This window comes from Staurois parvus, unplaced genomic scaffold (genome assembly GCF_062004578.1).
Source record: "Staurois parvus isolate SC_StPar_1 unplaced genomic scaffold, SC_StPar_1.0 ptg000453l, whole genome shotgun sequence".
In the NCBI taxonomy this organism is placed as follows: Eukaryota; Metazoa; Chordata; class Amphibia; order Anura; family Ranidae; genus Staurois; species Staurois parvus.
In genome coordinates this window covers 634,034-646,265 of record NW_028318249.1, presented here as the reverse complement: position 1 = coordinate 646,265, position 12,232 = coordinate 634,034, and the positions used below count along the sequence as shown (strand labels likewise).

At 41.5% G+C, this 12,232-nt stretch overlaps 1 protein-coding gene across 2 annotated transcripts in view; it reads right to left on the bottom strand.

The window, feature by feature from the left end:
• Window positions 1-12,232, bottom strand: part of LOC149453054 (protein EFR3 homolog B) — a 374,094-nt gene that overhangs the window by 80,717 nt on the left and 281,145 nt on the right. For both annotated transcript variants that reach the window (XM_089688739.1, XM_089688740.1), the window contains exons 5-6: window positions 9,342-9,463; window positions 4,839-4,988 (exon numbers count right to left, since the gene is read on the bottom strand). In XM_089688739.1, coding sequence (XP_089544865.1) covers window positions 4,839-4,988; window positions 9,342-9,463 — 272 coding nt within the window. The remainder of the gene's footprint in view (window positions 1-4,838; window positions 4,989-9,341; window positions 9,464-12,232) is intronic.

Sequence of the window (12,232 nt, the reverse complement as noted above, 5' to 3'; positions counted from 1 at the left end):
CACTTGTTGGAGTCCAGTGAGGTGCACGGGGAATTCACAGTCATTTTTGCAAGTGTCCGACCCTCCTGTAGGCATCAGAAATACCCAACAACTTGGAAGATCCTGTGTGCCTCAATGGATGAGAAAGAAAATGGAATTTTTGTATTTACTGTATAATCATTTTCTTGGAGTCTACTGGGGGGACACAGGAAGGAGTTCAGAGACTGATGGGTTATACTGCTGCTTACAGGAGGATTGAACACCAGCACAAACAGTCTGAATCCCTGTGTCCCTCAATGCATGAGACAGAAAATAAAATTTTAGCTTGCCATAAAATCTTTTTCTTGAACTACACTAAGGGACACAGGAGACGCATTTAAAACACATTAGGCAGCAGTATCAGCCAATGTCCCCAAATTACTTCTCTCATGTCCCTTGATATACTCCCAAATATTTTGGTGAGTTAAAAATAATATTTTCATAAGCCCTGGATGACACTACAATGATTTTCCAGCGACTTGCGACATTTTGGTAACATGTAAAATTGCAAGTGAAGTGAAAACACAGATTTCAATGGGTGCCATCTTAATTGTCGTGACTTGAGTCGCTGTGACAAAAAAAACTTTCTGCACTACTTTTCAACAATTCTTATACAGCACAACTCCCATAGACTTCAATGTAAAATCTCCAGCAAGTCGTACATTTGTCTTTAATTGCAGTGACTTTGCTGAGACTTCTGAGGCAGTGTTTTTTTTTTAACCCTCGCCTCTCCTCCCTGGTCATCCTTGCTACCTAAAAACATCCTCCCAACCACATCCCATTCACATCTGAGCGTAGCAGAAACACGTTCCCGGTCACTTTTTTTTTGGTGTGTTTTATACGTGTAAACACACATCGCATATAGGGCAGCCCATTCACTTCAATGAGCAGCCCTACATGCGACAACCTCCCCAAAGCTCCTTTTCAGTCATGGAGCATTGCGCATTTTGGCAGCAAAACACATATCTGCTAACCATTGCGGTGTCATTAACAATTAGCCTGCATTCACATCTGCGGGTTTCAGAACATGCGGCAACCCGCGTTTAGGAAACACATGGCAAACGAGCATCGCGCTTTTATTGCCAGTTAGGCAGCATTCACATTTGCGTGATTCTAAACGCACACAACCCGCACAGAAAAAGCATGCTTTATGGTGATGCAAGCGAAATGCGCATTTGCAGTGCATTTCTGAAATGTGCGGCATAGCAAACGTTTTCTGTGTGGCTAGCTGCACATTGGAAACATGCAGATGTAAATGCAGCCTAATTGTTGATAGCACCATTCATGGTTGAGAGATACGCATTTTTACACGCGACAAAATTCATTACAAATATGCCAAGGTGCGCACTGAAATTGTTCTAGAGCTACTTTGGAGGATTTATCGCACGTAGGGCACCCCGTTCAAGTGAATGGGCTGCCCTATATGCGACACACGTTTACACTTGGAAATTTTTAGGCAGTTAGGATGACCAGGAAAGAGAGGTGAGGGTTACAAAAAAAAACACTGATCCATCAAAGTTGCTTAGGAATGCTTATCAGTAAAGTCGCACCATGTGGCCTGGGAAGTCATATAGCAAAATTGCCTGGAAGTAGATGCGACTTTCCTGTTGTGCTAGTGGGAACCAGTTCTTGTTGTACGGTAACAGACACGTGAGAAGCAATTCAAGTACAATGGGTTATGCTGCAGCCTAATGTACCCGAATTACTTTTCCAATGTTCCTTAATGTACAATTATGAAAAATATTTTATTCATCTCTGTCTCACCTCTGACAGTGTAAATGGGTACAGACGATAAGTTTTCTCTTTATTTTTTGTAAGTTTTATTTATGCTGTAAATAAAATAACATTCCAGAACATATAATGGTGTTAAATGTTGTTTTTCATTTCAATTCAACCCAAATCTAATCCATAGTTTATGGCTTGAAAATTCTTTGTATTGTGTTGTGTCTGATCAAGGAAAAATATGAGTGGGTGAGAACGATTTTAGTGTTTAGGGGTCAACTGATCCTTGTCTGAGTTTTAAATGGCTTCAGAAAAAGAAAATACCATAAAGATTGCTAAACCACAAAGGAAACATTAATTATTATTTAAATAGTTTGAAAAAAAACCATGCACCGCATTTCTGTAGCCTTTATCGGGGCTTAGATGTTGTCTATATTCTTGGAAAGACTCACACAGCACAATTAGCAAACTTTATGTGAAGTATGCATGAGTGATACAAGATCCAAAATTGTACTTTACCTTAAAGGATCCTTTACAAGATCTCCAAAAGAATATATACAACATCCATGCCCTGATGAGGGGGGAATGATCCAGGGGCGGACTGACAACTCATGGGGCCCCATAGCAATAGGGGATCATGGGACCCCTGTGTCCTTGCCCAAACTCCAAAAAGCCTATGAAAAAGGTACCAGGGGCATCTCATGGGGCCCCCTACTGACCCCAGGCCCTCGGGCAGTGCCTGAGTTTCCAAATGGTCAGTCCGCCCCTGCTCCCCTGTCAGCTGCAGCACACTGCTTTGCATGGCTCTGCATTGCAAAGCCATACAAAGTAGTGTGCTAACAATGGAAAGCACAGACACTGGAATGATCAGACTCCCAAAACACCTTTTGGGCTGTTTTCTTTTCCAGTTATATGATGAAGGTTTCCTTGGACTCATTTGTGTTTTGTCGCTCTTTATGCTATCTTTCTATTTCTGTATTGTGATTATGGGTATCCTAGTTAAGGTGACCTAAGGTCACTGAGCCTTCAATACAGGGTCAACAAACTGCAACATGTCACCATTGGTTGTCAGTACTCCTTTCTGACTCTCTGATCAGTGGCTGCCAGCTTTTACCTGTTCTTTACATTGGACACAGCTCACGATTAGGGTAAGTCTGCAGTGTAGGAAAAACATGTAAGCCAAGGCTGCTCATGGGCAACCTCATAAAGCAAATAGTATCCGAAAAATTCTGATATCCAGGTAGAAGAGGCATTCCACCTTCCTCCTCCAACAAGGCAGTGCTATATGCCTGAGCAACCATTTACCAAGGGAGAAGGCTGGTAGCCATATCTAAACAAATACTGTATATTACTTGAATGAAGATATAAAAAAAAGGTAAATAAAAAAAATAAAGCATAAAATACCACCTTAAAAGGAAATGGGTCTTTGCAGTGGGAGAACACAGAGCCAAGATTTGGATTTAATTATAAAAAATACAATTGGCACTAAATGGTGCCCTTTATGCTAATGCTGATGTTTGATTCCTTCCCGCCCAGCCTCTGTGTCCCTTTAACAAAGTCTTTACACCTTGGGGTTGGAAAGGGCTAGCCAATCAATCATGTGATTGGCTGTCACAGTGGTCACATGATCAGCAGCCAGTCTCCCCAGTTTCAGATCATTAGTGGAGACTGAGATGTCAATGACAGTTCAATCACTGTACTGGAAGCATGCAGTGAGTGTGCCCTCAGCAGAGAAACCTCTGCCACCCATGAACACATATGTGTGGTTTGCAGGTGTTAAAGCCGGCCCTTTTTTCTGCTGCACACATGCATTACATGGGCGTCATGAGGTTAAAACTTACCTCAAGGCAAATGATTTTATTTACAGTTAAGATAAGTGGAAGTGTTTTGTTGTAATGGTCAAACGATTGTAATTTGTGATCCAGATACCCCTTCCAAACAGCAAAGCCAGGTCTTCCTTGTGACCTCTCTACAGACTGCACAGCAGATTAACAACACGGGCTAGTCTGGGACTCTTCCCAGCCTATGATTGGACAGTCACAAAGAAGCAGCACACAGATGGGGACATCACTCTGACCTCTGCTCCTGTGAGAAAGCTTCCAATGTTGGGTAGACAGCATGGTGCAATGCATGAGAGCCTGAATGGCTTGCAGTATTGCTTTCCCTAACTCGCTGTCTCACTATAATATTAAAGCTGAACATCAGCCAGATTTTTTTTCAATTAGTTTAGAGTAGAGAGGAGTTAAATATTTATACAGGTTTTTCATTTTTCTCTGTAACTTCAAAAGGGAGGTTTCCTCTCACTTCCTGTCCCTGTGACCCCTATACAAGGGAGTGAGTGGTTGTCACTGGGACAGGAAGGTACAGACATGAATTATTACATTATCAGAAGCTCTAATCCTTCTCTGCTCTACTAAATAGATATTTTTTTATCTGTGCCAACATTGGAGAGATTTCTCATCACTTCCGGTCCAGGCAGGAAGCAAGGGAAAATCTCCCCAATAAGGACCATTAAAACTCTTCTCTCCTCTAAAATAGACTTTTTGTACTTACCTTAAAACTCTTTTTTCTTTCATTTATTGACTTGCACAACTGTTGATAGAAGATCAACCATATACAACTGGATTGTAGTGCCTACCCGTAGATGGCATTATAACCCACTCGATTTTTAATCAACAGCTGTGTCTCTCAATGAATAAAAGAGAAAATAAGTTTTGGGTATAGACAGGGGCGGACTGACCATTTGGAAACCCGGGCACTGCCCGAGGGCCCGATGTCAGTAGGGGGCCCCATGAGATGCCCCTGGTACCTTTTTCATAAGCTTTTTTGAGTTTGGGCAAGGACACAGGGGCCCCATGATCCCCTATTGCCCGGGGGCCCCATCAGTTGTCAGTCCGCCCCTGGGTATAGATGAGCTTTAAGGCATACTCACTCTCTCTTTGCCAGCTGTATGTAAAAACATTTAATTTTTAATGTATCTAGAACTAGGTAAATTGTTTTTATATCTGTTAGGAGTCTGGCTTTAAAAGATTTTACTGCCCTACAGACTGGCTTAACACGAGAACATAATTTCCAATCTTCTACAAGATGAGGGTCACCTCTCTGTCTCCTCCACATGCTGAAGATTGTACAGAAGTGATGGAACGATCTTGTCCATGTGTTGGGGCTCCCAGATGTTGGCCTGAAGTTCATCGTTCACAGTTTTCCTCACAACACCCTGGAGGCCCTTGATCCCTGACATCCGGATCCTGAAAAACACATTAAATTTTATTTATTTTTTCAAAAAAAGGAAGATTAATGTTTGCATGGTTGCAGAGAATTTAAACAAAGGTCTTACTAAAAGTGCTCACATAAACTATACCGCAGACATTTAAAAGTAGGATTTACTTACCGCTGACTATATATTAAAAAACATAGATACAGAAAAACTTGTTTTGTAATAAGAAAAACTGACATAATGATATGACATACTGTATATACATAATTTCTCTATAATTTATTGTTACACTTAACATTTTACCTACAGTCAGCTAGGATTTTCTACAATTGCCAAAAACCTTTCAAATGTCTCCCTCCCTTCCCCTGCTCCTGTAATTATCTCACTTTCTTTTCCAGAACACAGGCTGTTGTATAGATGTATGTGACAAATGCACTTCGCTTTACTGCTGGAAGAAATGCTTGCAAAGAGAGCTAAACACCTACACAGATGCAATGGTCTGGATTTACTAAAGGCAAATAGCTTGTGCACTTTCCGGGTGCAGTTGCACTCATTTTCCCCAGAGCTTAGAAATTGTGGTAAAGCTCTGCTGATTTCCATCATCCAATTATGTACAAGCATAAATGCTGTTTTTTTTCCCTGCATGAGATTGGGTATTCTTTACAAAGTGAAGCTTTACCACATTTACTAAGCTCTGGGACAAACAAGTGCAAAGGCACCTGCAATGTGCAGTGTATGTGCCTTTAGTAAATCCATCCCAATGTATCTTACTGCACAACGTAGACTGACAGTGTGTGATTATAGTAAATCAAGATTTTCCACTCATTGTTCACTTTTAAAATGCCCTGATAAGGTCTTTTTTTAACCGCTTTACCACCGCCCTATAGATGAAATACTGCTACAGGGCGGCAGGGGTGTGCAAAATCACGTGTATATATATATATATATATATATATATATGTGATTTCGCATTTCCGGATAGGGCCTTGGCTGTCAATCACCGGCTCCCAACCGGTGATTACTCACCGACACCCGGTGATCGCCGAGTATTACCACCGGGGGAGAGAACTGTTATGTAAACAATACAGTTCTCTCCCCTGCAGGGGTGGATTGACAACTCATGGGGCCCCCCAGCAATAGGGGATCATGGGGCCCCTGTGTCCTTGCCCAAACTAAAACAAGCCTATGAAAAAGGTACCAGGGGCATCTCATGGGGCCCCCTACTGACCCCGGGCCCTCGGGCAGTGCCTGAGTTTCCAAATGGTCAGTCCGCCCCGGTTCCCCTGTAAGCTGCAGCACACTGCTTTGCATGGCTCTGCATAGCAAAGCCATACAAAGCAGTGTGCTAACAGTGGAAAGCACAGACATAGCCCACATAGTAAAACACACACAGCACACAGTTAACCCTTTGATCACCCCAGATGTTAACCCCTTCCTGCCCAGTGTCATTAGTACAGTGTCAGTGCTTTTTATTAGCACTGATCACTGTATTGGTGTCACTGGGGATGGCAGTGACACCAAGTCAGTTCCCCCCAGTGTCAGAATGCCCGCCGTAATCCCGCTATAAGTCGTTGATTGCCGCCACGACGTTATAACGTTAAAAAAAAACAATTAATTTACATGTATTGGGATTTTTGTTAGCAAAGACATGTAGCAGAATATATTTTGCCTTAAATTTATGACGAAATTTGATTTTTAACTTTTTTTTATTGGACATGTTTAATAGCAAAAAGTCAAAAATATTGTTTTTTTCTCAAAATTGTTGGTCTTTTTTTGTTTATAGCACAAAAAATTAAATCTGCAGAGGTGATCAAATACCACTGAAAGAAAGCTCTATTTGTGGGAAAAAAGACATACATTTCATTTGAGTGCAGTGTTGCATGACTGCGCAATTGTCAGTTCAAGTAACGCAGCGCAGTAATGCAAAAAATGGCCTGATCAGGAAGGAGGGTAAATCCTCAGGAGGGAAAGTCAATCCAAGTGCTCTGGGTCAGTGATTTCTAAACTATGAATCACGCTCAGAGAAACTGTCACGTTGGCCATGGAAGGCAAAGTGACAATGTCTCTGGAAAGGGCCCCTAGACCCACAGCTCCTTCTTCCTCCACAGCCATTGAGAAACCCTGATGCTCTCAGGTATGGGAGAGTAAGGCTTTGTTTAGATGGGTGCACCTATCCTGTGTGCAGACTGCCTTGTTTTGGAATCTGCATCCTCCCGGAGTTACTTGTAGGCAGTCTATAGCAGTGGATGCAGGGCAACAGCTGCCTGATAAAATATGACAGCCATGCAGGAGCGGCTGCATAACCCTGAATATACTGAACACTGCTCCTCTGACTGTACCTGGACCAGTAAGTAAATATGAGCACTGTCACATGACCAGAGAAGTGATGTCACCACTCAAATTATAATATTTATAATATAATAAAATATGAACAAAGCATATCCCTCTATAGTGTGTACTTGTCTCAATCCAGAGCACTAAGCGTCATTTCTGTCTGCTGCTTTGCTCCTCTGCTGTCAGCCTGAATTACTTCTGAGTTTCTGATACCAAGAGAAAAATGGTGACGGGAGGGACCTCCAGCAGACTGACAGCCTCAGCTCCATTCCTGTGTGCTGTGTGATGGGGGTGTCTCTCTTCCCTCCAATGAGCTCTCAGAACTCTCCTCACTGAGCTCTACAGGGTGTAAATGCAGCTCTCTGACAGCAGATAAACAGGTACAACGTATGTAGGAGGATGTGTTTCCTCTCTGTGTATCACCTGAGGCCAGTCACTTCACTGAGTATTTGTAAGGGTTTACAACCACTTTAAGACAACAGAGTTGGGGTATTTGCACATAGTACTGATGTCTGAACATTGGTATTCCTGGCCAAAATTTCTTGCGCCCGGTTTGCACGCATTTTGCCTACACACATACAGGTGTAAAATAAATTCTAGCTCGCAGAATTCAATTCTAATCTCTTTGTATCAACATTGAGTGCATGTAAAACCCTGACTGGCAATGTAGATTTCTTTTATTTTTTTTTTTCTGATCTATACGCAGCGAATGATTAAGTGCCTGTGTGTACAGGCACCTTGAAAACAATGGTCTGCATTCACAAAAAAAAGAAGCCTACATTCCTACAAATGCTGCGTTTTTAGGCATCAGTGATATTATCTTGCAAAAATTATTTTATTTTTATGCAACTCAAAAAAGTAACAAAACTACTAACAACAAAAACTCAATTTTTTCTACTTGTGTTAGTTTAAAAAAAAATAGTGTCACTGTATAGAAAAAGTATGAAAGTTATTCCATAATTTGTCCTGTTTAAAATGATAAAGTGCTCATTCAGTTGGGCGCTGACACCTGTAGTCCATGGATGATTGCCTTTTTCAACGCAGGCTGTCTGTTTGGGGCCGCTCCCCAGCACCTGTGCGGCTGTCAAACTGCAATAAGCGGCTGTGTCTGTACAGCTGCTGCATCCCAACAGACATGAATGTGCTGCCTGCATGCAGCACTTGGTGGCTGAAGCCGCATAAACAGGTTCTCAATCATGGACTATGGGTGTCAGAGCCCGTCTGAATGAAGCCAAAGGCTTTTTTTCCCCCCGTTTTAGTTTTGTACTTTTTTTTAAGTACACTAAAAATGAATGAACAAAACAAATAAAAACGAAAAAAAGTTCAAATAGTAATGGTTGGAAAAACAGAAATAAACAAAAAAAAATCATCAGGAAAATAACAGCTAAGGGGAGAAAGGGAAGAAGGAGTTAATTAGAGCTGAGTAGCGTAAATGAAGGGTTAATAAGAGGTTAAATAAGAACACACCTTTTTTTCAAGAAATTGCATTTTTTTTACTTGTCAGATTGCTTTAACTGATGTTATATGCAAATGGTTGCCTTTTGATCTGCAGATTAATGGAACAGAGTAGATAGAAAAGTAGCAATGTTACCTTGTATTACTCTGTCTGAACAATGTTTACAAACACTGTCAGTCTGTTTTTATGACAACAGAAACTTCTACAGCTTCTGTATTTACACAGCAACTCCCGGATGTCATTTTGACAGTCGTAAAATTCTAGAAAGTGCAAGGGGGGAAGCAACGACAGATAAAAAGACAGGGCGTACTACACATGTCCTTCTGTACTTCCATGAAATTTTTCTTCGGGCATGTGTAGCACATCCAACTCCACGAAAAAAAAAAAAAAGAAATTCAGGATGAACAATTTCAGCCTCACTGGCTCAGAACTAACTGGCTATGATTACAGCAGTCATAAAAAGGAAACATCTGTCTGAGGTTCTCACAATGTTATTCTGCCAATGTGGACAGCAGATTATTACTGGTCTAACATTCATTAACTGCCCATGTGTGAGCAGGCCCCTGCACAAATAACTAGGTATGTGGTCCTTACTTGGTCCTTGTCTCCACATCATCGTAGCTGGAGTGGCACATTTCACTGAATCGAGACACGAAGAAGTCATAGCTCCGGTGGTAGGAGGGGGTGTCTTCTTCAATGTTTGCAAACTTTACAAACTGAAAGAGGAAAAAGGGTAAGGGGAGAGATGGAAAATGAAAAGACTGGATTTAGTTTACTTACAGTATACACAGCATCAGACATGTTTCATGTTAAGTCATTTTCAGGTATTTACTGGCTCTCTCAGAAATCAGAGTAGAGTACTCCCCCTGACAATGCCTTCATCTGTTTGTTTCAGAATGAAGGAGCCATAGTTGTTCAGGTCTCATCCATGGTCACTATCTACTTCCTGGACTGAGATGTCAGCTCAGAGATGATGCATTCATGTAAATCCTGGTGCCTATGCAGTTCTTAATTGTGTTCACAAATTTCTGGCGCAGATCAGCCCCTGCTGAAGCTGTCACTGTGAGACTTGCTACAAAATTGCAATGTTGAGTTAGAGGAGACTGATGAAATGCTGCCTCCTGGCTTCAGCAGATTGATGATGTCATCTCAGCGAAGACAAAGTCACTGTGCTGAAGGTCATAGGATATATATATAACAACTGTGCTCTATGTGTTACAAATCACTGTAAATATCATAGTGAGAGCAATAATTCTAGGGTCATAATTCATGGATAACTCTGCAATGGCAACTTGTAAAGGCTTAAAAGAATCACCTATGGACAATTTTGGGTACAAATATTTGGCACAAGACAATATGGGCACAAGAACATTTAAGGCAATTTTGATATGTATTTACTTATCACAACCTCATCTTTTTTGTTTTACAAAATTTGGGTAATATATTGCTTTTTCTTTGTGCAATAAAATTAACTTTAGAGTATTTGTACTGTAAATATGTGTTTGATAAATAGCTGCACAAATACCGTGTGGCACAAAATAATTGCAACTGCCACCATAATGTTTCCCCAGCCATACATGCCCACGCCATGACACTACCACCACCATGCTTCATTGATGAGGTGGTATGCTTAGGATCATGAGCAGTTCCTTTCCTTCTCCATACTCTTCTCTTCCCATCACTCTGGTACAAGTTGATCTTGGTCTCATCTGTCCATAGGATGTTGTTCCAGAACTGTGAAGGCTTTTTTAGATGTCGTTTGGCAAACTCTAATCTGGCCTTCCTGTTTTTGAGGCTCACCAATGGTTTACATCTTGTGGTGAACCCTCTGTATTCACTCTGGTGAAGTCTTCTCTTGATTGTTGACTTTGACACACATACACCTACCTCCTGGAGAGTGTTCTTGATCTGGCCAACTGTTGTGAAGGGTGTTTTCTTCAGCCTAATGATGGCTTGCTTCACTGATAGTGACAGCTCTTTAGATCTCATCTTGAGAGTTGACAGCAACAGATTCCAAATGCAAATAGCACACTTGAAATGAACTCTGGACCTTTTATCTGCTCATTGTAATTGGGATAATGAGGGAATAACACACACCTGGCCATGGAACAGCTGAGAAGCCAATTGTCCCATTACTTTTGTTCCCTTAAGAAGTGGGAGGCACATATGCAAATTGTTGTAATTCCTACACTGTTCACCTGATTTGGATGTAAATACCCTCAAATTAAAGCTGTCAGTCTGCAGTTAAAGCGCATCTTATTAGTTTCATTTCAAATCCATTGTGGTGGTGTATAGAGCCAAAAATGTTAGAACTGTGTCGATGTCTCAATATTTATGGACCTGACTGTAGGTTTTCAGAGACTGCCTAAAAGTGGGCAGTGTAGGCGATAGTCGGATAGATTGGGGTAGAGAGTTCCAGAAGATGGGGGAGGCTCTGGAGAAGTCCTGGAGATGTGCATGGGAGGAGGAGACAAGGGAGCTAGAGAGCAGGAGGTCATGCAAGGAGCAGAGAGGACGGTTTGGGTGATATTTGGAGACAAGATTTGTGATACAAATTGGGGCAGAGTTATAAATGGCTTTATATGTTAATGTTTTGAATTTTATTCATTGGGCAATGGGAAGCCAGTGGAGGGATTGGCAGAGAGGGGTGGGGGACACTGAATGGAGGCCAGTGAAGGGATTGGCAGAGAGGGATGGAGGACACTGAGTGGAGGCCAGTGAAGGGATTGGCAGAGAGGGGTGGAGGACACTGAGTGGAGGCCAGTGAAGGGATTGGCAGAGAGGGATGGAGAACACTGAGTGGAGGCCAGTGGAGGGATTGGCAGAGAGAGGTGGGGGACACTGAGTGGAAGCCAGTAGAGGGATTGGCAGAGAGGGATGGAAGACACTGAGTGGAGGCCAGTGGAGGGATTGGCAGAGAGGGATGGCAGATATGGAACGGTTAGTAAGGTGGACGAGTCTGGCAGCAGCATTCATGATAGACTGAAGAGGGGATAGTTGAAGACACTACAACTTCAACGCAAACCAATCAATGTACACTTATTGGGATTTTTTTTTTTACCAAAGACATATAAGAAAATATATTTTGGCCTAAATATATAAAGACATTTGATTTTTAACATTTTTTTTATTGGATATTTGTTATAACAGAAAGTTATATCTTTTTTCCCCCAACAATCCTAAAAAAAAAAAAATCCAGTGGCGAACAAATACCACTAAAAGAAAGCTCCTTTTGTGAAAAAAAATAATATAAATATAATTTGCATACAGTGTTGCATGACCACACAATTGCTAGTTAAAGCAGCACAGTGCTAAATAGCAAAAAACGCCCTAGTCATGAAGGAGGTAAATCCTTCCGGAGGTCAGTGGTTAAGCAATTCCAATCTCATTTTTAAAGGCTGCAGTTTAACACCATTTAGTTGTTTCCTATTTATTGACATTATGGGGTTTATTTACTAAAGCTGGAGAGTCCAAAATCAGACTCC